General features: G+C 51.0%; 1 protein-coding gene across 4 annotated transcripts in view; it reads left to right on the top strand.

Annotated features, from left to right (window-relative positions):
* The first annotated feature begins 1,222 nt into the window (after nt 1-1,222).
* Nucleotides 1,223-23,158, top strand: part of PAX7 (paired box 7) — a 99,556-nt gene continuing 77,620 nt past the window's right edge. For 2 of the 4 annotated variants that reach the window (XM_030507711.1, XM_030507707.1), the window contains exons 1-4: nt 1,223-1,307; nt 3,157-3,392; nt 4,018-4,147; nt 5,153-5,281. In XM_030507711.1, the coding sequence (XP_030363571.1) occupies nt 1,223-1,307; nt 3,157-3,392; nt 4,018-4,147; nt 5,153-5,281 (580 nt within the window). Of the gene's footprint in view, nt 1,308-3,156; nt 3,393-4,017; nt 4,148-5,146; nt 5,282-23,158 lie in introns of all 4 variants that reach the window. The other 2 variants (XM_030507710.1, XM_030507708.1) reach the window with 2 other exon arrangements.

Genomic DNA, 23,158 nt, shown 5'->3' with positions numbered 1-23,158 from the left:
GAATGGGGTCAAGAGGGTCCGATATCCCGCAGGGGGGAGCGGGCTGCGAGGTGATGGGTGTCGTGCTCGGGGGGGTATTTTATTGTATTTAATTGTATTATTTTATTTATTTACATTAGATTTTGGTTTATTTGTTCCTTATATAATTTTAATTTTATATTTTATGTATAGATTTATTATTATTATTATAATAATCCAGGCTACTATATATGATATTATAATCCCCCCCCCGGCCTGTCTCAACCCGCTGGGACCCGCACTGATGCTCAACTTTCTTAGGCACAAAAAAATTAATTTGTATAAAGAAATAAATAGATTAAAATAGGAAAATGACCCGCCACCCCCCCTTTCCTAAACTTTCTCCTCGCTTCTTTCACCCCAATATATTTCCAAACCGGGGGAGGGGGGTCCCCAACTTCCCACCCAAGGGAAGCCGAACCTAGTTATACATAATAATATCTTTAAAAGTAATGCTAATAAATAAAGCGACCCAACCGAGGGCGAGCCCGCGGCTTTCCCTGCGCGCTGGGAAGCTCCTGCCTCTTATTGGTACCCCCTTCCCCGGCCGTGGATAAAGGAAAGGAGCCGGAGCCTATCGCCGCCAGCTCGCCTCCCCTTCACCGCCCCAACTTCGGCGCTTTAACAACTTCCAAGCCCTCCATCTGACATTCCCCCCCGGCTCTTCCTCCTCCTCCTCCCGCTCCCCCCCCCCCCCCCATCATCCTTTAGCGACAGCACCAACCACTTAAGAAAAAAAAGAAGGCAACAACAAAATAAGGGGGGACTCGCTCCCCCCTTCCCGCCCCCCCCCCGTAAGCCAAGCCCAGCCCAGCTCCGAGGCAACTTGGGCCGCGCCTGCCTCTCCCGGCAGTCGGGTTTACATTCCTGCGGAGCGCCCGCTCAGGCCGGGCGTGACATAGCCCTAAAACTTTACGAAGACTCGCTGGTGGGTGCCCCCCCCCTCCTTTCCCCACCCCCTCGCTCGTTATTCTATATATTTTTCATTTTTGACCCCTTTTGGAGCAAAGATTTCTCCCTTGTTTTGCAGCCGCGGGCTGGAAGAGAAACAAGCGCTTCGGCTCCGAGGAGAAGCATCCCCGCATCCCCCCCCCCCGCCCCGGTTGTCTCGGCTCTCCCGGGGCTCAGGGGTACCCCCCCCCTTCCCCTCTCCCCTCCCCGGTTTGAACCGGACCCTCTCCGCCGCCCCGATCCCCCTCACACCATGGCAGCTCTGCCCGGGACGGTGCCTCGGATGATGCGCCCGGCTCCGGGGCAAAACTACCCTCGGACGGGCTTCCCGCTGGAAGGTAGGTCCGGGAAAGCGCCTCCCTGAACCGCTCCTTCCCCAGCACCTCGGGGGGACCGGGGGCAGGGGGGGGACCGGAGGGAGGGGGGGTTCCCGACCTCAGCATCCAACTTCTCCCCAGTATTCAGCTCCTTCCCGCTGTTAATGCTCCATCCCTGCGAAATTACAGGGATTTGCTTTATTTTCCCCTCTATTTATACAGTAGTTTCAGGCATCCTGCAGATTTAGGGGGGCAGGTTCTCATGGGTTAGTTTTTCCTTTTCTTTTTTCTCCTTCTTTTTCCCTCCTTTTCAGCCTTTTTTCTTCTCTTCCTTTTTTTCTCCCTCTTTTCCCCCTTTTTGCTTTCAACCTGCAAATGCCCCAACGCTTTAACCAGCCCGCAAAGATGGGGAAAACCAACCAAACTGGTCGTTTTCCATTTTTCCAAGGGGAAAATAAGGAGGAAAAAAAACTCCTCCCTTCAGGTATATTGTAGCCAGGGTCTCCTTGGCCGGGGCTGGCGAGGGGACAGGGGGGGACTTTGTAGCTGTCACCTCGCCAAGTGTCATCCCAATCTCGCAGCGCATCCACTTCCCTATCATCTGCTTTCCTTTTTTTTTCCCTTCGTTATGGGTTATTATTTCTAGGCATACACCGAGAATTACATATATCTAAAAAAAAGGCAAAATCCAAGCGGGACCCTTCTCCCCGCATTTATTAAACAGGAAATTTTCCTCCTGACCGTGATCAAGTGGCGAAACTCAAACCTGGGGAAAACCACGCAGGCTGCAAAACACACAAGCTGGGGGGATTTGGTGAAGTGCTTTTCTGTAGCAAATGAAGTAAAACAGACGGCAAGGGAAAGGATCAAAGGATTACAACAATATTTGCACAACATGACTGGGAATAATGAAAAGAGAGAGCGGCCGGCGGTTTTAGTACCTCTTGAATGTAAAATTGGCCACTCGAGTGTTATCTGTCGATAATGATATATCCAGGGAGTGCTGGCCGAGTGACTTGGAATTAGTGGTGCATGATTCTTGTTAAATCGCGAGGCAATTCCTGGAATCGACTTTTCTTTGTATAAAGAACAGTCCCTCGCCCCCTCCAGCCTTCCCGCAAATTACCAGCTGAGATCGCTCCCCCTTTTTTTCCCTATGTTTTCCTTCTTTTTTTTACCCCTCCCTTATTATCCAGCCTGTGAAATCGTCTTAATCTGCAAGATCTCTATTGCAAGATATTAAATACATTGGGGAGGGGGATTAAGGAGCCGCCGCTCCGGACGGGGATGCGCCGGACAAGGTGTCGGGGAGCTGCGCTTGTACCGCGCTTGTTCCGCGCTTGTTCCGCTTTAACCGAACCCCCCCAAAAAGACCACAGGAAAAATCAAAAGGGAGAAAAGCCCCTCTAGGGTATCTCCCGAGGTTATTTCCCAAAAGTTTGTTTGGAAGCAGCTGTAATTCGGAGCAAAAAGTGGGGTGGGTTTTTGGGGGGGAATGGGAAGGTTTTGGGGGGGTTGCTATGCGGTTTTCAATCGTTCCTTATTTCAAACGTTAAAGCGTTTAAATCATAGGTGTGGAATGACAGGAATTATATAGAGAAGGAGACACAGGCACAGCGGCCACCGGAGAGCGGGTGATGGCGACAGGCTGGTTTAATTTCCCCTCTATCGATGGGAAAAGACTTTCCCCATGATAAATATGGAGGCCAGGGGATGGGCGAAAGGTTTCTCCCTTCTTTGAAAGATTCAACCGCCAGGAGAGAAGCTGAAGGTGCGGGGAGGGATGTGCCCCGTTTTGACGGATTTTCCCCTCTTTTAACTTTGTCCCTCCCAATTGTTGGGATGGTTTTTCCCCCTCTTTGCTCTCCAGTTTCCACCCCGCTGGGCCAGGGCCGGGTGAACCAGCTCGGAGGGGTGTTCATCAACGGTCGACCGCTGCCCAACCACATCCGCCATAAAATCGTGGAGATGGCCCACCACGGGATCCGGCCCTGCGTGATCTCCCGGCAGCTGCGGGTGTCCCACGGCTGCGTCTCCAAAATCCTCTGTAGGTACCAGGAGACGGGCTCCATCCGTCCCGGAGCCATCGGAGGCAGCAAGCCCAGGGTGAGTGTAATGCTGGGGCCGAGCTGAACCACTCTCCTTATGTTACAGTGAAGATTTCTTTAGAGGATAGAAGTTTTTCAGGTGAATAAGCAGGGAAAAGAGGGAGGAGAGGAAAGGGCTTTAATAAAGCTGCAATTTGCAGGCTCCGATGGGTAGAAACCGGTGCCGAGTTGACGGCTATGAATAATTTAAAGTGATTCCCTATCCCCACCCTATGTGCAACAAGTGGTGTGAGTTTAAGCATTTGCTTCGGCCCCGAGGTTGTGGGGAGGAGGCGAGATGATGTTTTAGGGAATAATAAATGGCTGGGTGTACATAAAGCATCCCCTGCACCCCCTTCCTGCCTCCTTCTCCCATGGGGCTCAGGATAAACCCATCCTGCCTGATCTCTGCGCTCCCCAGGGACTCTACTTTTAGGGTGGCCAATATTTGGCCTTTGCCCCGCTTTCTTTTCCTCCTTTCCCCCCTTCAAATCCCTATTTTCAGCCCCCCCAAACTAGGAGTCAGTGCAAGAAGGGTTGAACAGAGCAGAACAGCTTTTCATTTCAATTAAAAGCGCTTTTTCTCCCCCCTTTCCCTCTCTCTGCATACGCGGGCACGCACCGGTGTCCCTTGATCACAAAAGCAGGTTGCAACTCCTGACGTGGAGAAGAAAATCGAGGAATACAAACGGGAAAACCCCGGGATGTTTAGCTGGGAGATCCGAGACAGGCTCCTGAAGGATGGGCACTGCGACCGGAGCACTGTGCCCTCAGGTGAGAAGGCAGCTTGGCAAGAAGGACACCCTGATTCCCATAGGAAGATGGAGGGAAATGAGGATTGTCACCACAAAATGCTTCCAGGGGCTATAAACATCTTCTCGGCCTTTGCTTTGGTAGGGGAGAGAGAAAAATAAATCACTCCAAGCAAAGCCACAGCAGCAAATAAACATCAGGGAGGTTGTGCCCCGGCCACGCTGCGGTCTGCTGGGAAAACAAACACAAACACAACGGTTTTCCCAACTTATCCCAACTCCCATGAAAGCAGGGAGGGATGTCCCGGTGTGGAGGGAGCCTGCCTGGATGCAGCCCCCAAATCCAGGGTTAGAGGGACCCCGGTTGTCCTGTTGGGATCTGCTTGCTCAGTGGGGGTTGCAGAGCAGCGTCTCCATCAGCCAGGGAACGCCATCGCCCATGGAGAGCGACCTTGTACCCCAATATCGGGCCTGCAGGGATGTGCTTGGGGTCTGATGAGCTCTTTAGGCCCTGGCTGTGAGCTTCTCTCTATTTTGGGGGGTGAGCCTTCTCTGTAGGGCACGTCTCCCGCAAAGCAGCACAGGACCAAGGTCTGAACCCAGCTTTTGGGGTCCTATTTGGGGCTGGGGTGGAAGCCGTGTATTGGAGGGCCTTTTCGCTGTCACAAAGCAGGTTGCAGCCCTGGGGGTGCGCGCCTCGGGGTGTTACACTGGCTGTGATGCTCCGGGGGGTGTTGTGCACAACTGGGTGCTGCTCATGCCGGCTGTGTCAGGGGGATGGTGATGAGTGCATCCAACTTTGGGTGTCCACCTTGGCAGCTCGGTGACCTCAGGAGTGTTTTGGAGGGCACAGAGGACCAGGCAGGTGTGTACCCCTGGGAAAATGGGGTGCGGATGCCCTTCGTGTGTGCACAAGGCCTCCTGCCCAAGTCCTGCAGCCCCAGCTCGAGTGTTCCCAGCTGGCTCCCACCTCGCCTTCCCAGGCAGCTTATACTTGCCTTTTTGTCTTTGACTGTCTGAGGTTTAGTGAGTTCGATTAGCCGTGTGCTACGCATCAAATTCGGGAAGAAAGAGGAAGAGGAGGACTGTGACAAGAAGGAGGAAGACGGGGAGAAGAAGGCCAAGCACAGCATAGACGGCATCCTGGGCGACAAAGGTAAAGGTGGCCGCGCGTGTCCCGGGGCTTGGCTGGAGGGGACATTGAGGAGAGGGGACATGTCCCCCCTCTGTCAAGAGTAAGACGGGATGGCTCCAGAGCCTCTTCCATTTGTCCTCTCTGCAAGCGGAGTCGAGGGTGCGACGCAGGGCCCTGGGAGGGGATGGTGGTACCCAGCCCCTCGGGCTGCGGATGCTTCCCCAGGAGGAAGAGTTGTTGGTGGTTTGCTCTGTATTAATTACATATAAGAAGGGAAAGGAGATGGCTGAGGGGGGTGGGAGGCATCTCTGGTTCCTAAATGAATTTGTTAAACAGATTTCTCTCCTGCTCTCTAAGTGGTCCCCTGAAACTCCAACTGACAGTTGGCCGATTTGGCCAATCAATATCAATTAGAGGAGCCGGGATCGGCGCTGCCGCAGAGCCGCCGGCACTGGGGAAGCTCGATGGGGAGATGGGGAGTCCTCGAATCGGAGGGAAGGGGGCGTCTGAACCCCTAAATCAAAGCAGGGGAAATAAATGCGGCTTTCCTGATGAAAGGCATAAGGCCAGGCTGGTGTGAGGGGAAATCTCGCTGTTGTCATCTCCCATATTTGGCACTTATCTTGTGGGAGGAAAAATGGAACTCTTTAAAGGCTGTAAATGTGGGGCGGAGGATGAGGCGCGGCAACGTGGCACTTGTCATTTACTTTTTGGCAAGCTCGGTGGGGGTAATGATTCCCCTTCGCCCCCCAAAAATGAAGGAAAGGTGGTATTTTTAGGGGGCATCATTGAGGTTTACCATGAGGAAAGTTCGGAGCAGCGGGAGGGAGGAGCTGGAATATCGGTTTAAGCAGAAAATGATTCCCTCGTGCCGCAGAGCTCAGCGCTTTCTGGGAGGGGGGGAACCAGCAATTATCCAAGTTTTGGGGATGGGCTTCAGGAAATTGGGGTTGGCCGCTTTTCTCCCAAATTGATGGTAAAATAGCAATGGCGGTCGGAGTTCCGGGATGAGAGGTATTTTCCACATGCCCAATCCGGCTGTGGGAAGCAGCAGGGGAATCGCTTCCAAAGTTTCTCCCTAGCCACAAAGTTTTCCCCATTTTGGGACAATGCGGGTGAGTGGGGAAATATCAGGAGGGCACAAAAAAAAAGCTTCTCCGTGTCACCATCAAAAGTTCCCGAGAGTTTTAAATGAAGGTGCACAAAAGGGGTTTATTTAAGGATCCGATCCCCCTTTTTTTTCCAACCTTGAAGATGAACTTCACTTACAAAGACCTTCAAGTCTATTGAAGCTTTATAAGTAAAAGATTCCTGACCACAAAAGCAAACAGTAGAAGAAGAAAAAAAGGGGGGAAAAAAGGGAGGGGGCAAAAGGGGGAAAACCCTGGGCTGCCTTAAAACGGGAGTAAAGGGATGGGGGAGGGAGGGCTTGTCTATTCTCATTCAAAATTCGGCAAGGAGGAGAAAAAGTTTGGACAAAAGGCCGAGGAAGGGAAGAAAGGGAGATAAATTATTCAAAACTCCCTGCTGTTAGATAGTTTTGTAATATTATAGGACCGTCTGTTGGAAAAAGGGGAGCCGTTGGACGTTGCAAAATGTTGCTTGTGATTTGGAAACAGGCGATGCTCATTTGCAAATCGGGGCTATTGTGTCCGCTAAAAGCTCCCCCCCATCACTTTGGGGTCATTTTATATATATGGGGGGGGAGGAGAGATTTGGGGGTTCGAGATTATTTTTATTTGAGCCTCATCACTTGAAAAACAATATAATTTTTAAGATCGTTGATTTATTTTCTTGTCCGTGCGCGTTTGCCCCATCACCACCCCCAAAATCAAACGCGGAGGGATGGAGCTTGAGGCTTTTTATTCCTTAAGACCAGGCAGAAGTGCGTGTCAATAAGCAAAACGAAACGCTCTCTTCTTCCTCCATGGGTAATATCGCGGACAAATAAATCACGGCTCTTCATTTCTGTGTGAAACCAGCTCGGTTTGAATCCAGGGCTAATATGGGCAAATTCCTGACGCCGGAGCCCGCGGTACCTCCGCGGCCGTGCTCCCTCGCGGCCCTTCAGATAAATCCCTCTTTATCCCTAATATTTTTAATCATTTTTTCCCTCCTCTGCCATCGCGTCCTGACTCTTCTTATGGGAAATTTACCTCAAAAAAGCTCCGGTTTTGGGGCTCGGGGGGTGGGAGCATCCACCGCGGCAGCGGGATGGAGCCGGCGCCGGCCGAGCGCTGCCGCGATCGCAGCAAGATCCAAAGCGATTAAAAACTAACCCCTAAAAACTAATAATAATGAAAACTAAACTCAAATTTACCGCCGTCGATGTGTGTTTTCACGTCCGGAAAAGTTGTTATGGCCCGATTAGGGGAATGGATAATTTAACTTGTCAAATACTCAGGGGCGGTGAGTGTAGGTTCGGGTTTGACTTTTATTTTTGGCTCGAAAATAATCATATTCTTTAGACATGTGAGTCCCTCCCCATCCATTTTCCTTGGGAAAATAAAAACACAACCGCGCTCCTGCCACTTGTTCTCCAGCTCCGCTTTTACTGCGCGGCTTTGGGTTGGGTTTGGGGAGGGGGGGTGTTAAACGCATTTGTATTATTCTCGTGGATGGGGGGAGAGGGGGAAAACTTTGTTTTGGCCTTTTTCCTCTTGACAAACGCCTTTGCTCCATTTGCGGGTTCTCCTTGCGGGGAGCCGGAGGAAGACAGCCCTAAATGCTCTCTCTTTTTAAGTGTTAAAGAAAGCTTCCACCCTGCGCCTGTTTCTTTCTATCGTCTGCTTGGCATTTAATAATGTTAAGACTTATTAGAGCTGGTAATGAAAACTGTGGCTGTTGAATAGGGAGCTGTGTTGGAGAAGGGTGTAATAGCTCCAAGGCATGCTAAGAAATGTATTTATCCCCAATCAGTACTCACTCTCTGAGTTCCCAGCACAAACGTTAAGTTGAAGGGTTTTAAGGCAGATTAAATTGAGCCTTTATTTCTTTGCACTTTCATCTTTAAACGGCTCACTCCAGCTCGCCCTGGGCATATATTCATGAGGCTTCACTTTATTTTTTTTCCCCTTATTTTATTATTTATTTAATATTTTTTTTCTCCTATCCTTGTTAAAACCGAGTTATTATTATTTGGGGCTGTTGTTATTTATTATGACTGGTGGGGTTTATTAGGGAGGGTCACGCGTGGGTGATGCGCTGCTCTTCTGTGCTGCTCGGTGGGGACAGAAGAAGAAAAGGGGGGAATTTGTGCACCCCCGAATCTCAGGGGGTGCTGGGGAAGGTGCTCAGCCTTTAGTGCGGGAGGAGCAATGGGGGGGGGCTCATCCTGGCGGGGTATTAATTGCAACCAGACGCGGACGAAAGGGGGGCGCTGGGGTTATGCGGGAGGAGAGGGAAGTTCAGAAGTGTGCCGTGTCCGTCCCCTCCCACGATGTGTTACCCCACGGTCACGCGTGGTGCATCCGGTCCTGGTGCCCCTGTACCGCGGCAGGATGCGGGGCACGGTGCCCGAGGAGGGTGCTGCGGACTCGGGCTGCGCTCGCAGGGTGCGGGGAGGCCCCGGTGGGTGATACCTGGGCTCAAATCAGGGAGTTTTCATTCATTTCCTCCTCTTCTTCATTTCGCCAAACTCCGCTTTCCAACGCGGAGTTTCTTCCACCGATCGTTGCTTCATTACCCACCCGCAGGATGGGGAAAGCCGAGTGGGAAAACCGGGAGTGGGGGATTTTTATCGGGGATGAGAACCACGTCCAGGTGTGAACAACAACTTGGAGTGGGCGATATTTGGACATTTGGAGGTGATAATTTAATTTAGTAGCGGTCATTGATACTTATTTAGGGCGTTTGGAGGGGGATGGAAACAGAAGGAGGTTGGACTGGCTATACAGTGTCCTGCAAATTGAATTAGGAGGGAAAGGGGTAAGGAGAAAGTGGGGGACACCCCCCCCGGAAAGGGGTTTTGCTTCCCAAACTCGGGACGGGGAGGATGTGGAGTCAATTTATCAGCAAACAATCTGCATTGATTTAAAACCAACAAGCGCTTTCTCTGTAAATGTATGTTTAGAAGGGAGCTGGGGGGGCCTGAAGGGAGGGGAAGAGACACTTCATCAAATCAAGGGATTACGAAAGGTTGGCAATCTAATCAAACAGAGCCCAGGCGGGATTTGTGAGTGTTGCGAGTGGGATCAGCTCTAATAATGGGGGGCAGGAAAGAGATAGGGTAGTGTCAAGCAATTCATTGGCTTTAGGCTGAGTTATTCTGTGCATATTTCAGGGAGAAGAGGGAAAAGGAGGAAAAAAAAGGAAAAAAAAAAGAAGCAGGGAGAGGGAGAAGGAAGGGGGGTGGATGTGAGCACACACGGAGCTTACATGGCACAAAAAAAGCTGAGACAAATGAGGTACAACAATAAACACAGATAACAATTACAAAGGCAAACAGTGGCTTTTGGGAACAAGTAGCTGCAGAACCTGGTCTACATAAACAAAGTAGGCAAATGTTTGCAAGATAAACTCCTTCCTAAATCAAGTGTGACGGGAAGGAGAGAAGAGAGGAGGAGAGATAAGGTTGGAAGGGGGAATAAACGAGTATAATCTAATACAAGACGTTTTAAAAAACAAACTTAAGAAAAGGATGCGGGGAGAGGGGTTCAATTATACAGTAGGGAGTGAAATAATATAAGGGAGATGTTTGTGATCCAGGATTTGTTTGAGGTTTTTTCTTTTCCTACATCATTCCCCTCCTTTGCTTTGGGGGAGAAGAATCAGTTCAATCATAGACCGGGGAATAGAAAAGGGGAATGTTGGTATGGGAAGCGCTGGCTGGCAGGTGGGGTGCCCGGGGTTCAGCTCGGATGGGAAAGGAAATACATTCTAGACGTTATAATCTCTAATTTGAAGGTGGACGGTAGATTACATTGCCCTGGAAGGGGTAGGAAGCAGATATTTGGAGATGCGGGAGGGATGGATGCCGTGATAGGGGAGCAGAGGAAGGAAGCCGTAAAGGTCTAGTTCTAATCCGAGGTTTCACCCGTAATTGGGGTAGGAGAGAGGAGGCAGAGATTGAATTAAGCGGCAGGAAAGGCTGTGAGGCGAATGTGTGATCCAGGTGTGCGCGGGGGTTATTCGGAAACAAACAGATCCCCCTCCCAAAAAAACCCTCTCTTAACCCCCAAATAATGTAAAGAAATAGTTTAAGGCTGTGTTGGGGCTTATTCTCTTTTATAAAGCCATGTATATATGGATCTCTCCAAATGAGAATTGTATATAAGGGGGAGAGACGTGTCTGCAGTGTGGTTAAAGGAATTAGATATTTACCAGTTTGAAATAAGCCTGGTTATAAAAAAAAAAAGGGGGGAGAGAGAGAGAGAGACACTGAAAAGATGAGACGGGAGAACACTTCAAACGAATTCATCATCTGGAGTGGTGAAGGGGAGATTTAGAGACAGTATTGGGAAGTTATTTAGATATTAATAACATATTTTCCTGAGGCGTCAGGAGTGCCTCCATACGCACTTTTTTCTCGCAGCTATTTGGCTGGGTGAAATATGGGAGACCCAAATGTTGGGAAGAGATAACACAATCAGCCTAGCCCTGGTCCTGTGACTGCATCATAGCATTAAACCCGGATTAACCTCCCCTTTCTCCCCCTCCCCCTTTCCCAGTTCCTTCCCCCCCCATCCCAAAGCCCCCCCCCCCCCCCATTCCAAGAAGCTTTCCAAATTTTTCAGGGGAATTTACATGGCAGGATTTTAAAGCACATATAACACTGGCCTTAAAGCTGTAAGGTTCTTACTCGAGCATTAGGGTAAGGCGGGCGGGGGGGGAAGTATCTTTCTGAAAATTACGTTTGCTACAAAAGAAATAAGCAAATAAGGGACCCTCTTAAGACCTAAGCTTTGGAGATATTATATATTTATAGAGCCTATTAAAAAAGAAGAAGAAAAAGCCCGTTTCACTCAGCTGCCACATTACTTCTCTCTACCAGCTGGTTTTGCCTTTTTAAATTGTTATTATTTAACCTGAACTTCAGTCTGATTTAGGCTCTGGTGGGGTTTTACTAGGGGAGAGAAGATGCGGGGGGGGGTCCCAGGCCAGGAAGCAGCGGATGGGCATGGGAAGAGGAAACCCCGCGCTCCCCGGTGGGAGCTGCTCCTGCCCTCCGGGCACCGCTTCCCCCTCCTGAGCGTTGAAGATGCAGATGGAGCATCCAGAGCCCTCGGGGGCTGGATTTTGGGGGGTTCCTTGTCCCCGTCTCCCCTATCAACCCAGGAAAAATAGGAATTAAGGGGTTGGAAAGCGCAGGTGCAGCTCACGGAGGGAGGAGAGGTTGGGATGGGGACACGGCTTTGCCTGCGTGCCCGGGGGTGGGAGGTTTGCTGCATCCCCACTCATTCCCGCAATCCCCCCCTCTCCCAAAAAACCCTCCTCTTTCCCAACTCATCCCCACCCGGGGCTGGTACCCGCTCGGGAGGGCTCGCACTTGGCATCATCTTGCCACAAAAGAAATTAGATGTCAGCTAATGCCTGTTTATAAAGACATTTGTCATGTGGAGTTGGGAGAGAAGTGGGGAAGAGCTGAGGGAGGCGAGAGCCGGAGCTGTTTTCAAGGCAGAATATGGAGGTGCAAGTGATGATGATATTTTGGGGGGCACGGTCTGGGACTGACCCTGGCGTTTGAGCGGACCTCAGGGCTTTCGGAAGAGAGAAGGGGGGATTACAACTCCTTGGAGAGGGGTTGTAACTCCTTGGAGGGGCTGGGAAAGGGAGAAGAAGGGGAGAAAAAAAAGAGAGCGCAAAAGAAAAAGTAGGTGAGGAAAAGTAGAGGCAGCTTGAGGAAATTGAGAAGCTTATAGTCTTTGATCCTTGGATGCTTTTCCTTATCAGAAACATTTGTGGTGACACCGGTACAAAGGAAGTTCATCATATTACAGACTGCTAGGGCTGCTTGCAGGAATCACTGTCTATTAATTAGCAGGCGCTCTGTCTTGTGGGACATACCAGATCTGAGGCTACACATTACTTGCTTGGATGGCTCTGAGTCCTGTGATGAATTGTTGCGAAGGGCCGGTGCTGTTTATAGGCTCTGCAGGGACAGCCGAAGCAGGGGGGAGGCGGGGAGAACCCTCGGTTCATTCATGAAATATATCTATATCTATCAATCTATAGCCGGAGATGGGGGGGGGAAAGGGAAGGGGGTCGCTCATTCATGAAGTCTGCAGCTGGGGACACATTTTAGCTCATCCATTTTGTGCGTGGCTGCGGGTCCCGGCCGGGCTGCGCTATTCGGGGGTTCTCGGAGGGGTTTGCGCTTGAAACGAGGGGAATTATAGTCCAAAAAGAGGTAAAAGAGGCGAGCCAAGTCTTCCTAAAGAGAGGGCGAGTGAGGCGAGGAGGTCGCGCTGGAAGAGGAGGATTTCACTTCCCTCAGCATCCCGTGGGATGCTCCCCTCGCACCTCCACCTGCCAACGTGGAAAAGGAGGAAAATGTCTTTTTTGGGAGGAAAAAAGCTGGGGTTCAAAGAGGGGAGGCTGCCTTTCCTGTGGCTGGTGCACCCCCCCCCCCGCTGCTCTACCCCGTTGGAGGTGGGTTGGGGGGCGCGGGAGGGCACGGAGGATGCTCGCACCCCATGGAGGATGTTCTGCACTCCACGGAGCCCCAAAGGGATTCCGGGACGGGAGGGCTCAGGGGAGGCAGGGGAAGCACGAACTATTTTTACACCCGCTGTCCCCTTCAGGGTGACTGTCCTTGCCCCGGCCTCGCTCCTTCTCTTTGGAAGAGGGAGGAAAAACCCTTCTTGGTTTTCACTCGGCTCTTGTTGGTTGTTTTTAGGTGGGTTTTTTTGGTTGTTGCTAAAATTGGAAGGCAGCACTCTGCCTGACCCTGGGGAGGGGGCGAGGGCAGGGCCGCGGGGGGGCCCCCCCGGGGGGGTGCGGGCAGTGGAAGGGGGGGGACACCCCGCAGCCTTCAGTGCTGCCTTTGTCCGGAGACCCTAAAGCCCGCGGATCAAAGTGACCTGGTGGCATCTTTAGAAGAGGGCGAGGAGGAGGAGGGGGGGGAGGAAGTTAGGAAACTCCCCAAATCCAAGGGAAGGAAGAGGGGAAGGCCGAAAAAAGTGTTATTTTCCTATTTCCCAAAGGAAGGGGGAAAATCTGCCCCTGCTCCGATGCCATCTCCCTCGGTGTCCAGACCTGGACTGGAGGGGAAAGTCTGGAGCGACAGCAAGCCTCTAATATGTATATATATATTATATATATTATATATATTATATATATAATATTTTGTTTCGTTCCGATTATAGGACGAATAGATTTGCATTTTTATTGGGAATTAAAGGCGAGCGAGGAAAGTTGACTCGACAGGATTGCTGCTTTCGAGCAACTCCCCTCCAAGTAGAGTTATAAATACCCGGGTGCTTTTCGCCTTCCTTGAAGTTCGAAGGGGCTTTAAATCGCCCGTGAAACTTCCCACTGTTAAATAACTCCGTAAAGATGATGACGATTTCTTTTTCCTCGTGAGAATCAATCCAAGCAGAGCCTCGCTTTGCTTTATGTGCTTTAATAAACATCCACCGGCTGCATTACTTTGCATTTTTAAATGTATAAGCGTCTTTAAAAGGAGAGGCTGAAGGTACAAAGGACACTGCGATGTCGAGGGATATTCAGGGGACAGTCATGTTTAAATTCGCTACAATTGTCTCCAGTACATTTGATTGCTCGGGAAAAAAAGAGAAAGAAACACTGACGTGAATAGGAATGGGGGCTGGGGGGGACGGGATTAATAGCCCCCAGCCTTTGTATGGTGGAAATTATCCAGGAGAGGGCAGAGAGCCGGAGCTGGGGATTTTAAAGGAGTATATGGATATATAAATACATATATACCCACATAGACGCGCGTCTTTAGTAAAAAGCTGGCGTTTTCCAGTGGGATTCGCTCTTTTCCTGTGCAGTAACTTAATGATTTTGAAATTCATCCCCCACTTCTCCAGAAGATGCCTGTTTGATGCTAAATAGCAGCAAATTGAGCTATTTGAAGCCTCTTTTTTTTTGGCTGCTGTTGTTTGAGAATGGGAATATTCGGGCTGTACCTTGTTGCTCTTGTTGCTTTTTTCCTGGAGTTTTCCCCTTAATCTCCTTCCAGCCACAAACCCTCCCTTGTGCGTGCGGCTGAATGTGCTCGCAGCGGGTAAACTGCCATTTCCATTCCTGAAAGTCCAGCAAAAGGAGGGGAAAAGTTTTCTTTTTGGGGGGTAACAAATGGGGTTTATTTTTAAACAAACAAAATAACGCAGTTCTTGCCACCCTCTCTTCATTGGAGAGGGGGGTATCAAGAGGGAAAGACGCTACAACCCCAGATTAAGACGCATCTAAAGGACGAGGAGAAGCAGGATGGTTAAATCCAAGTGATGTTTAGGGGGGAAATTAGATATATAAATTCAAAATCTCCGCGCTCCTCAAGGGAAAATGCTCAGGGGTTAATAGTGCAGAGATGGACAATCTTCCCTATTTCTGCTTGGCAAGAGCAAATCTCTGTCAAGGAGAAAAATAAGGTGGTGGTTGTGATCCGTGGCTGAAGAATCAACTAACTCCAGCGCGGAGTTAGAAAGCCGCGTGGGTTGAGAGTTCACTTGCAAAGAGTCAAGCGTCCCCCGCGGAGCAAAAAGTACCCCCGGCAGCAGGAAAACCTGAATATTGACAGGATTTTTCCCCCTGCGAGGCAGGGAAGGGGAAAAGCGGAGCCGAACCCCCGCTCTCCGCCCGGCTGCTGTGATTTGCGAGTTTTCGCTCCCATTTTAAACTTTACCCAGGCTGAATTTGATCTTTTTTTGAATCTTTGGCCACCCCCTTCTCGTCTCCCCCCTCCTTTTCTGCCGGTATTTTTTTGCCTCGCTCGGTTTTCTCCCCTTAACCTCCTTTTTTTTTCTCCCCTCTTCTTCCCCCCCCTTTTTTTTGTCCGCCTTTCATTTGAAGCGAGGCTTTACAGCTTGCTACACTTTCTAAGTGCATCAATAGCCACTTTAGAAATACAAACAACTTTTAAAGATAAAATAACCAAACCAGAATGGGACTTTCAATGGGGGAATAGTTGTTGTCCTTTACCATGGAGTGTGCAGCCGCCTCTGCCTAATCCAGCTTTCATTTTCACCGACAAATGCCAAGAATCTATATCTGTCTCCCAACCCCTCGGGAGCTTGATTACACGACAAAAGGCTGCCATTATCCGCAGGAGAAAACAGGGAGGGGACACGGGGGCTCGGGCCTCTGAGGATGAGGGCATCTCCAAACTATTGACTTAGTGGATGAAGTCAAGAGCAAACACGCTGAGATCTAAAAGGGGGGAAGGCGCTGGGAGGGGGGGAGATGCTCGGGGAAGGAGCGGAGGAAAAGCAGCAGCAGCAAGTCCTTGAAAGTAGCGCGGAAGGGGAAGGAGAGAGTTTTTTGGGGGGATTAATCCAGCTGTGGAAAGGTTTTTTTCTCCCTCCCCACCCAAGAGCAGGTTGCTCAGGGAAAGCTCCCATTCCGACCCCGCTATTCCCACCCCTCGGCCTTGTCTTCTCTCGTGGTGAGATTTCATTCCTTTTTAAAGCTCTTCTCCACCATTCCCATGGGGAATCGGGGTCTTTCCTCTCGCTGAGAGAGGTAAAAGAGGAGGAAACCCCCAAGTCCTGCTTCTGCGGGGCACGAATGGGGGTTGCGGGGTCCCCACGCCGCCGGGCTGCGCATCCTTCCTGGGTTGTCGATACCCTGATATCTTGTCCCCCCGAATTTGGGGGGCATGAGGAACACCCCCTCCCCTGCCCTCGGAAGCGGTGGCCGGACTCTGCTTTTCTCCCCAAACTGAGAATAAACTGGGTCAAGGTCTCGGCTGCGGGTTTGGCCGAGGAGCCGCGTTGTTCCCCGGGCTCGGCCCCGCGGAAGGGCTGAGAAGTAGGGGCTGCGAGGCATGGGGAGGGGAGCAAATAAACTGCCTGCCAAGCCCCCCCGGGTCTGGCAAGGGGGAGAAGTGTCGTGACCGTGTGTCTCCCCCCGTTCCCATCGCTGCTTTCCAGGTTTGGCTGCCCGCGGTTCGCATGAACCGCCGCAGCAGCCGCTGCTGAGCGGGGTTTGCGGTCCAGGCTCATCCTGGCCAGTCGCGGACAAAAGTTATTCCAGCCCTATCTGTAATTTATCTGGGACACATAGCGGGGAATCCTTCGGGTGCGGGGAGTCCTAGAAGCGGCACCAAAGGAGTCCCACCGCCCTTAATTACTCTTTAATCAATCTAACGCTGTAGTCTCTTTAAAGAGCTGCTTTGGGTGCAAGAGCTGCGGTTAAGCATCTGCTTCCCAGCCAAAACCCGGCTCCAGTTTAAGGGGTTTAAAGGTGCGGAGCGTGCGTTTCGGGCTGGGCCCTGAGAGCATCCCTTTTGCTGTGTGCACAGAAGTACTAAACAAAGGAAGAGGGCGGGGGGGAGGTGGGAAGAACCTGGAGGATCCGCTTTAAACTACAAAGGCACAAAAGGAGCCCAAATTCAGCTTTGGAGCAAAATTCATCTTTGGGGACAACGGGATGAGTTTGAAGCGCTCCAAACTCCGGAATAGGCTGTTTTTTCTCCTTGCAATAAACCCAGCCGAATAGTTTATTTGAGGTTATTTTACTTGTTCCCCCTCTTTCTGATATCTAAAGGCAGGCGGTGAGCCTGCTCTTGGCAGCGGGATGCTGACCTAGGGCCGGGGTGCTGAGATTTCCTCGCCGATATGTTGCTTTGCTTTGGGAAAGCTGCACGGCTTTGCGGTCCTATGGACAGTTCAGCGCCTGGCAGGGAAAGAGCAGCTGCTGAGGGAGAGAATAAGTGTTAGAAGAAAGAAAGAAAAAAATCCTCGTAATCTTGGGACATATATAATCTACGTCTCCCTGAATCCCAAAAGGCAGCGGGCCCGTCTCTGTGATTTATTTTTACGCTAGCCTAGTTTGCATCCCAAAGAAGTAAACTGCTATTTTTAACCACTGGTTTAAAGCTTAATTAAAAGCCCCTAAACTGATTGTTTTGAAAATTGATTTCCAGGACTGGCCCCAGGCGCGCTCCGAGCCAGGCGGCAGCCCCAGCTCGCCGCCGTTAACCCCGGAGTGCCCGGTTCGGGTGGCCAAGGGGCCACCGGGGTCCCCACGGCCTCTGGAAAGAAAGATCCTTTGTTAGGCCCTGCTGCTGGCTTGCTTGGGTGGATCTCTGCTGGTTTCCTGGAGTTCCGAGGTTTAATTGAATTAAGGGAAGCTCTGAGATGCTCGGGACAGCGGGATGGGAGAGCGCTTCCTTTCATCCGCACATCTCAGGGAGCGGATCCCCCCCCCGGGGGTGGTGGGTGCAGGAGAGAAGGGCCACACCATGTCCAAAGGTGGGCTGGAGCGGGGATAACAGGTTTTTTGGTGCCCAGACCCTTCCAGGCTCCCTTTTTCCCAGCCATCTGGGCCCGGGCGAGCTGCTGCCGAGCCACCGCTGTAATTATCTTCAATCGCTTCCCCGGGAGAAGGGGCTTTACCTGCCTAAAAGGGGTGAAATGAAAGTTGGGATGAAGGCTTGAGGGGGGGTGTGGGGTGGGAAGGGAAGTGGCATTTCAGCCCCGTAATTAGATGTAAACAAGAATAGAGACGGGGCTCGGTGGTCAGACAACTTGATTGTTAAGGGATTAACACCCAAGTAAACCAATAAAGCTCCGCGTTGCTGGTGGAGAGGGCGGTGGGGCTGTGTAAGACTATCGAGGTCTAATGTGTCGTGTTCCTCCCCCCCCCAAAAAACAGTGGGGACACCTCGGGGGGCACTCCAGCAAGTGTAGGAGCCCGGGTTTTAAGGCTTTTGGCAAAGTCGTTAGTGCTGTTTCTGCTGCCTGGGAAGCGAGGGGTGATTCCCTTCTCTCCTTGGGGATGCCTCGAGGTAGGCACCCATCCTTACCCGCACCCCTCCTTACCCGGCATCCACCTATTTTTTTGCCATTTCCTTATTTATTCCCCCTATTTATTAGGGGAATACATGAGTTAAATGGGATCTCCTACCCACCCGTGAGGGGCAGACCACTCCTGTGTATCACCACTTCCACACGTGTAAGTAGGACGGTTTCCTTTACACAAGGGAAACTCCAGGTTCCTTCAACCCTTTAGTTTCTCCATCCCTTCTTAATAATAGCTTAGGGAAAAAATTACAATCCTTCAGAGCCAGCTCGACCAAAACCCTCCTGGGCGTAGCTCTCCAGGTTTGCCTCCAACTGGGCTTTTGTCGCCGTTTCTTTTCCTCCCAGCTAGCCCTCGGTTGGTATTTGTCCTCCCTCCCCTCTAGCCCTGGCCAGACTTTGAGTGGCTGGAGGAGTTTAACCTTTGGAAAAACTACAAATAAAATGAGATCTGGCTTTAAGGGATGCGGTGGTACCTGTAAGCCTGATTTCCATGGCTTTCTGCCGGCGGATTTGGGATTGAGAGGTACCTGAAAGGCTCAGAGTCAAACTGAGTTCAATAACTTGGATCTGTTTTGTTTTCCTCCATCTCCCCAGCTTCCAGGGCTGTCTTTAGGGCTAATATCGGAGCACTCTAGGGTGTGGGTATTTCTTCCTCCTGATTGCAAATAACCGAAAGATTAGCACCAGCAGCTGTTTGGAATTGGAACAATGGAGAGACCTAGGAAGTGGAGAAATTGAAAAAGGAGAACCCCCCTCCTAATCACCCAGCTCAAAGTTCACCAAGTCAGACGGCATGACTTAACGTGACCTCCACCTCGGCTTCGCGGGGCTGTTTGCTTATATGAAGGTTGGGGGGAGGCAGAAAGAGGGAAGGGGGGGGGATAAAGGGGAAAAAGGGGGGGATAACGGGGAGTGTAATGAAATTTCCTACAGAACCTCGAGGTCGTGGCGTGGCTGGACGCTGCTCTTCGGCCGCCGGGTGCTCTCGGTCCTTGTCCCGTAGGGTGGGTTTCGGGGGTTCCTTACCCACCCGGGGGGAGTGAGCCTCTTTAGGGACAGCTCCGAGGTTCACCCCTTCCTCGGGGGGGCCCATTCTCCATCCCAGGGGGACCCGATCCTCCATCCCGGGTTTTGTCCCTCCAAGAGGTGCCGGGGATGGGCTGCTCTCCCCGGGCAAAGCCCCCCCTCGGCTCGCCGCATCCCGGTTAGGGGGACCAAGGTGGGGTCCTGCTGTGGGGCAGGGGTTGGGCTCACGCAGCAGCCCGGCCCTGCGCTGGCTGGTGAAGTGTGAGAGCGGCTGAGCTGTCAGGAGAGGGTTGAATGGGATCCCCTAATGGATTTGACTCGGAAATCTCGACTTGACCAGTTTTTTCCTCTTTAAAACAAACTCATTAAACTTGTCAACACTCATTAGGGCCTTAAAACGCTGAACTGGAGTCACTGGGGAGAGCGGTTGGTGGGGGGCTGCCTCGGGAAGGAGAGGTGGGGGGAAGCAGCCCAGCATCGCCTCTGTGCCGGGCTCCCCCGGCTTTGCGGGGCGGGAGGAAGGGGCTGCTGCCAGGAAAATAAACGCCTTAAAAGAGAAATCAAGGGAGGAGAGAGGGAGCCGGCACGGGGAGGGGGCTGTGCCTTGGAAATAGGGGCATCTCCGCACCCCCCCGCCTCCGGGCTCGGCTACAAAGGAGGCGCCGGGGCAGGGGAGGGTTCGGCGGGCTGCGGGGGGGCTGGGCCAGAGCCTCCGGCTTGGGGACGCTTCCCTGGGATTTGAGAGTGTGTGTGGGGACATATATCTGCCGGGCTGTGATTTCGGCAATTGCCGGGGGAAGGGGGAATGGGGGGGAACAGAGAGGGAAAGGTTAGAGCCAGCTTTCAGCCTTAAATCCCCTGGAAATGAGCCTGGTCTCTGAAATTCCTTCCCAATCCCCCTACCCCAAATATTTTGAGAGCTGTAAAATTAGTCGGAGATCGTCTTAATTCTGTCGTCAGGACAAAAATTGCTTTCGGAGGGGTGTGGGGGGCAATTAAACGTTGCACATTTCCCCGTCCCTATTGAATAGAGGTTTTGTTTGGGGTTGATTCAGATTTTTTTTTTTGTAGGGGTTTATTCTGATGCTTTTCAAGTCTTGGTTCGCCTTTAAGGGGGAAAAACCCACCCCTATTAAAAAACAAAAACAAAACAAAAAAACCCCTTCGAGACCTTCTGTTATTCCCCTCTCTGAGAATGAGAACATCAGCTATTCAAGCGTATTGATGAACTCCCCCAAAAAGTTTATTAAGAGAAGCGAAAACAAAAGGACTAAAGGCCGCAGGCAACTGGACAGACAGTTTATAAACTAAGGTCCCATTGTCCCCCTGAGGCAGATGCATGAATACCTCTGAATGGGTCCCTTTGGAGTGACAAGATCAAGCCAGACAACAGCATGTTAAAAGGAAGGAGCGCTGTTTCTCTTTCTCCAACCCAAAGATCTGCTCCCCCTACTCCTCCTGCATTAATGTACATCTGCAGGGGGAGGAATAAATAGCTCCTTAGGATCTGCGGCCTTCGGGGTTTTTATTCTTCCACCCCCAGCACCAGCTCTTTGCACCATATGCTGCAGATCAGGGCTTTCTCCGCAGCCTCCAGCCAGGCAGTCGCCTAAAATGATCCCCAGCAATGGCAAACTTTCTTCCTTCTTTCTCTCTTCCCCTGCTTTATCTCCTCTTTCCTTCCCCCTGCCACTGCTCAAATCGCGATTTACGGCCCTGCTTGTCTAGGAGATCCCTCGTGGTCAATTAGGTTTGCACAGAGCAATTTAACTAATAGGCTTTGATGGATTTATTTGATTTTATTTTCCCTTTCCCTGGGATATCAGCCTTGTGCTATCACGATGTGGTGCTGGGGAGAAACATCCCGAGCATCCCATGGAGAGGGGTTGGGATGGCCAACCTGGCAATGGGTGCCTGAAAAAGTCTCCAGATGAAGGCTGTGGTCCCCTTGCTTTCACGAACGGCTCCAGACACCAGAGGGGACAGCGTTTGCAGGGTTTGGGTAAATTTGGGTAATATCAAGCAGCTTTGGTTTCTCCCATAAAATCAGTGAGCTGGATGGTCCCCTCCTTTGCCTCTTTCAGATGTTTTCCACCTTGGCTAAGGTTAATTCAGAGAAGTTTTGCAAAGCCTTGGAAGGGGAGAAGAGCTTTAATGTGTGTTTGCAGTTGATGTTGTTTTAGCTTTGTGATCTCGCGGTATTTTGTTGCCTGGACAGTGAGAAAACTAGGGAAAGAAGCAAGTTTCTCCTCACTTTGTCCTTGAAATAACTTCTAGAGATGCAGACTGCAACAAATAGCCCGGGCAGGGTGTAAATCTGAACGCAGAGATTTTCCAGCCCACCTAAACACCTCGGTCCTCAGCTTCACATCCCAGCCCTGAGTGTTTGCGGGTCCCCACTGTCCCTGTTGTCACATGAAGGGAAACCCTCCAAGGTGGCAGCATCTCAGCCTGGCTGCTGCAGTGGCTGCGAGGGCATTTTAGGGGTTGATAACTCATGTCTAGCCAGCCCCTAGTGCTTGCAGAGCCTGTCTGCACACTCCTTAACAAGAGACAGCTCCCAGCACTGGGTTGGGAGGTCAAGTGATGATACTAACAATAAAATTACCCCCCTTTCCCAACCTCACCTTCCCCTCCAACAGCAGAAGAGTTGCTATTTCATGGCTGGCTAAAGCCAAACTTCCCTCAGAGGGGTTATGCAACTTATGACCCTCCTAACCTGGACTTAGTGCCTTCCAAAAGGAGATGTGCTCCTGGAGAGGTCACCTCAACGGAGATGGAGCCACGAAGACAAAACCAATCTGTTACAAAAAAACCCCAAACCAACCCCCAAAACAGCACCAGGGAGAAGAAACACTGAGCAAGAGGAAGAAATAACAGCTAAACCAGAAGGGTTGCCCAGTTAGGGAAATACCTGCTTCATCAGCTAGGGCAGTGGTTTGTAGGGAACTGTAGGAACCCAACAAGGGGTTTTGGTGACAGTCTTGGGTTTAACTCTTTGCGAACCCAAGGAGGACTTTAGCATCAGATGAGCATCCCCATCTCCAGCTGCGGTTGGTGGCGATGATGCTTTTCACAAAGGGATGGTGCAGTGATGGCATCTTACTGCCTCAGACCAGCTCCAGAACAAACCTATGTATATACCTAGTCCCAAACCCTCATTTTCAGGGAAGCAGGATAATTTAGTCCCATGCTAGAATTAATGAAGCCTCTGACCCTTCAAGCAAACATATCCACATTTGATTTTACTGATACAAGTAACTCATCGGCTTCAATGTACTTACAAAAGGGCTCAGGGTTTTGCACCTTTGGAATATTTTGATTATTTCCTTTTGGGGAAATGCATCCTAAGGTACATTTGCCTCAAAGCATCACAAATGGGGCTGGGGAGAAGAAAAAAAGAAACAGATGAGGAGCTGACATGATGAAAGACCAATAGATTTTGGGTCATTCCTGTTCCTATAGTGGCTCCCTGAGGCATTTCAAAGGCAAAAAAAAAGAAATGGGAAAACACAAACACAAAATCAAACCAAGGAGCCAGTTAACCAGGCCAATCCCTGCAATCCCAAAGTCCCATTTAGCTGCTCGCAGGATTATCACTTGTTGCCGATTCAAAACCAGCAGGTGTTGTCAGCTATTTATGACCACTGTTATTTATACGGTGGCACTGGTGTGCCTGGCGCTCGGCAGCCACGTCCAGATGAGAGCCAACCTCTCCCCTGAGAAGATACCAAATGAAATTAGACTTAACACAGCAGCAGACGTTAATACACTGCATATGGGGATGAGGGGAAAGAGAGAGGTTCAAATCCACAAAGATCGTGCAATCGCCAGGCATTAAATCTTGCACCCGCTGGATTGCTAGTTCCCGTTTTAGAGGACAAGCAAAAGGAATAGATCCATGTTTATGTGCAGGTAACCTGTGGCATGAGGGTAGGGACCA

This window comes from Strigops habroptila, chromosome 16 (assembly GCF_004027225.2).
Source record: "Strigops habroptila isolate Jane chromosome 16, bStrHab1.2.pri, whole genome shotgun sequence".
Taxonomy (NCBI): Eukaryota; Metazoa; Chordata; class Aves; order Psittaciformes; family Psittacidae; genus Strigops; species Strigops habroptila.
This window is presented reverse-complemented; position numbering and strand designations above follow the sequence as displayed.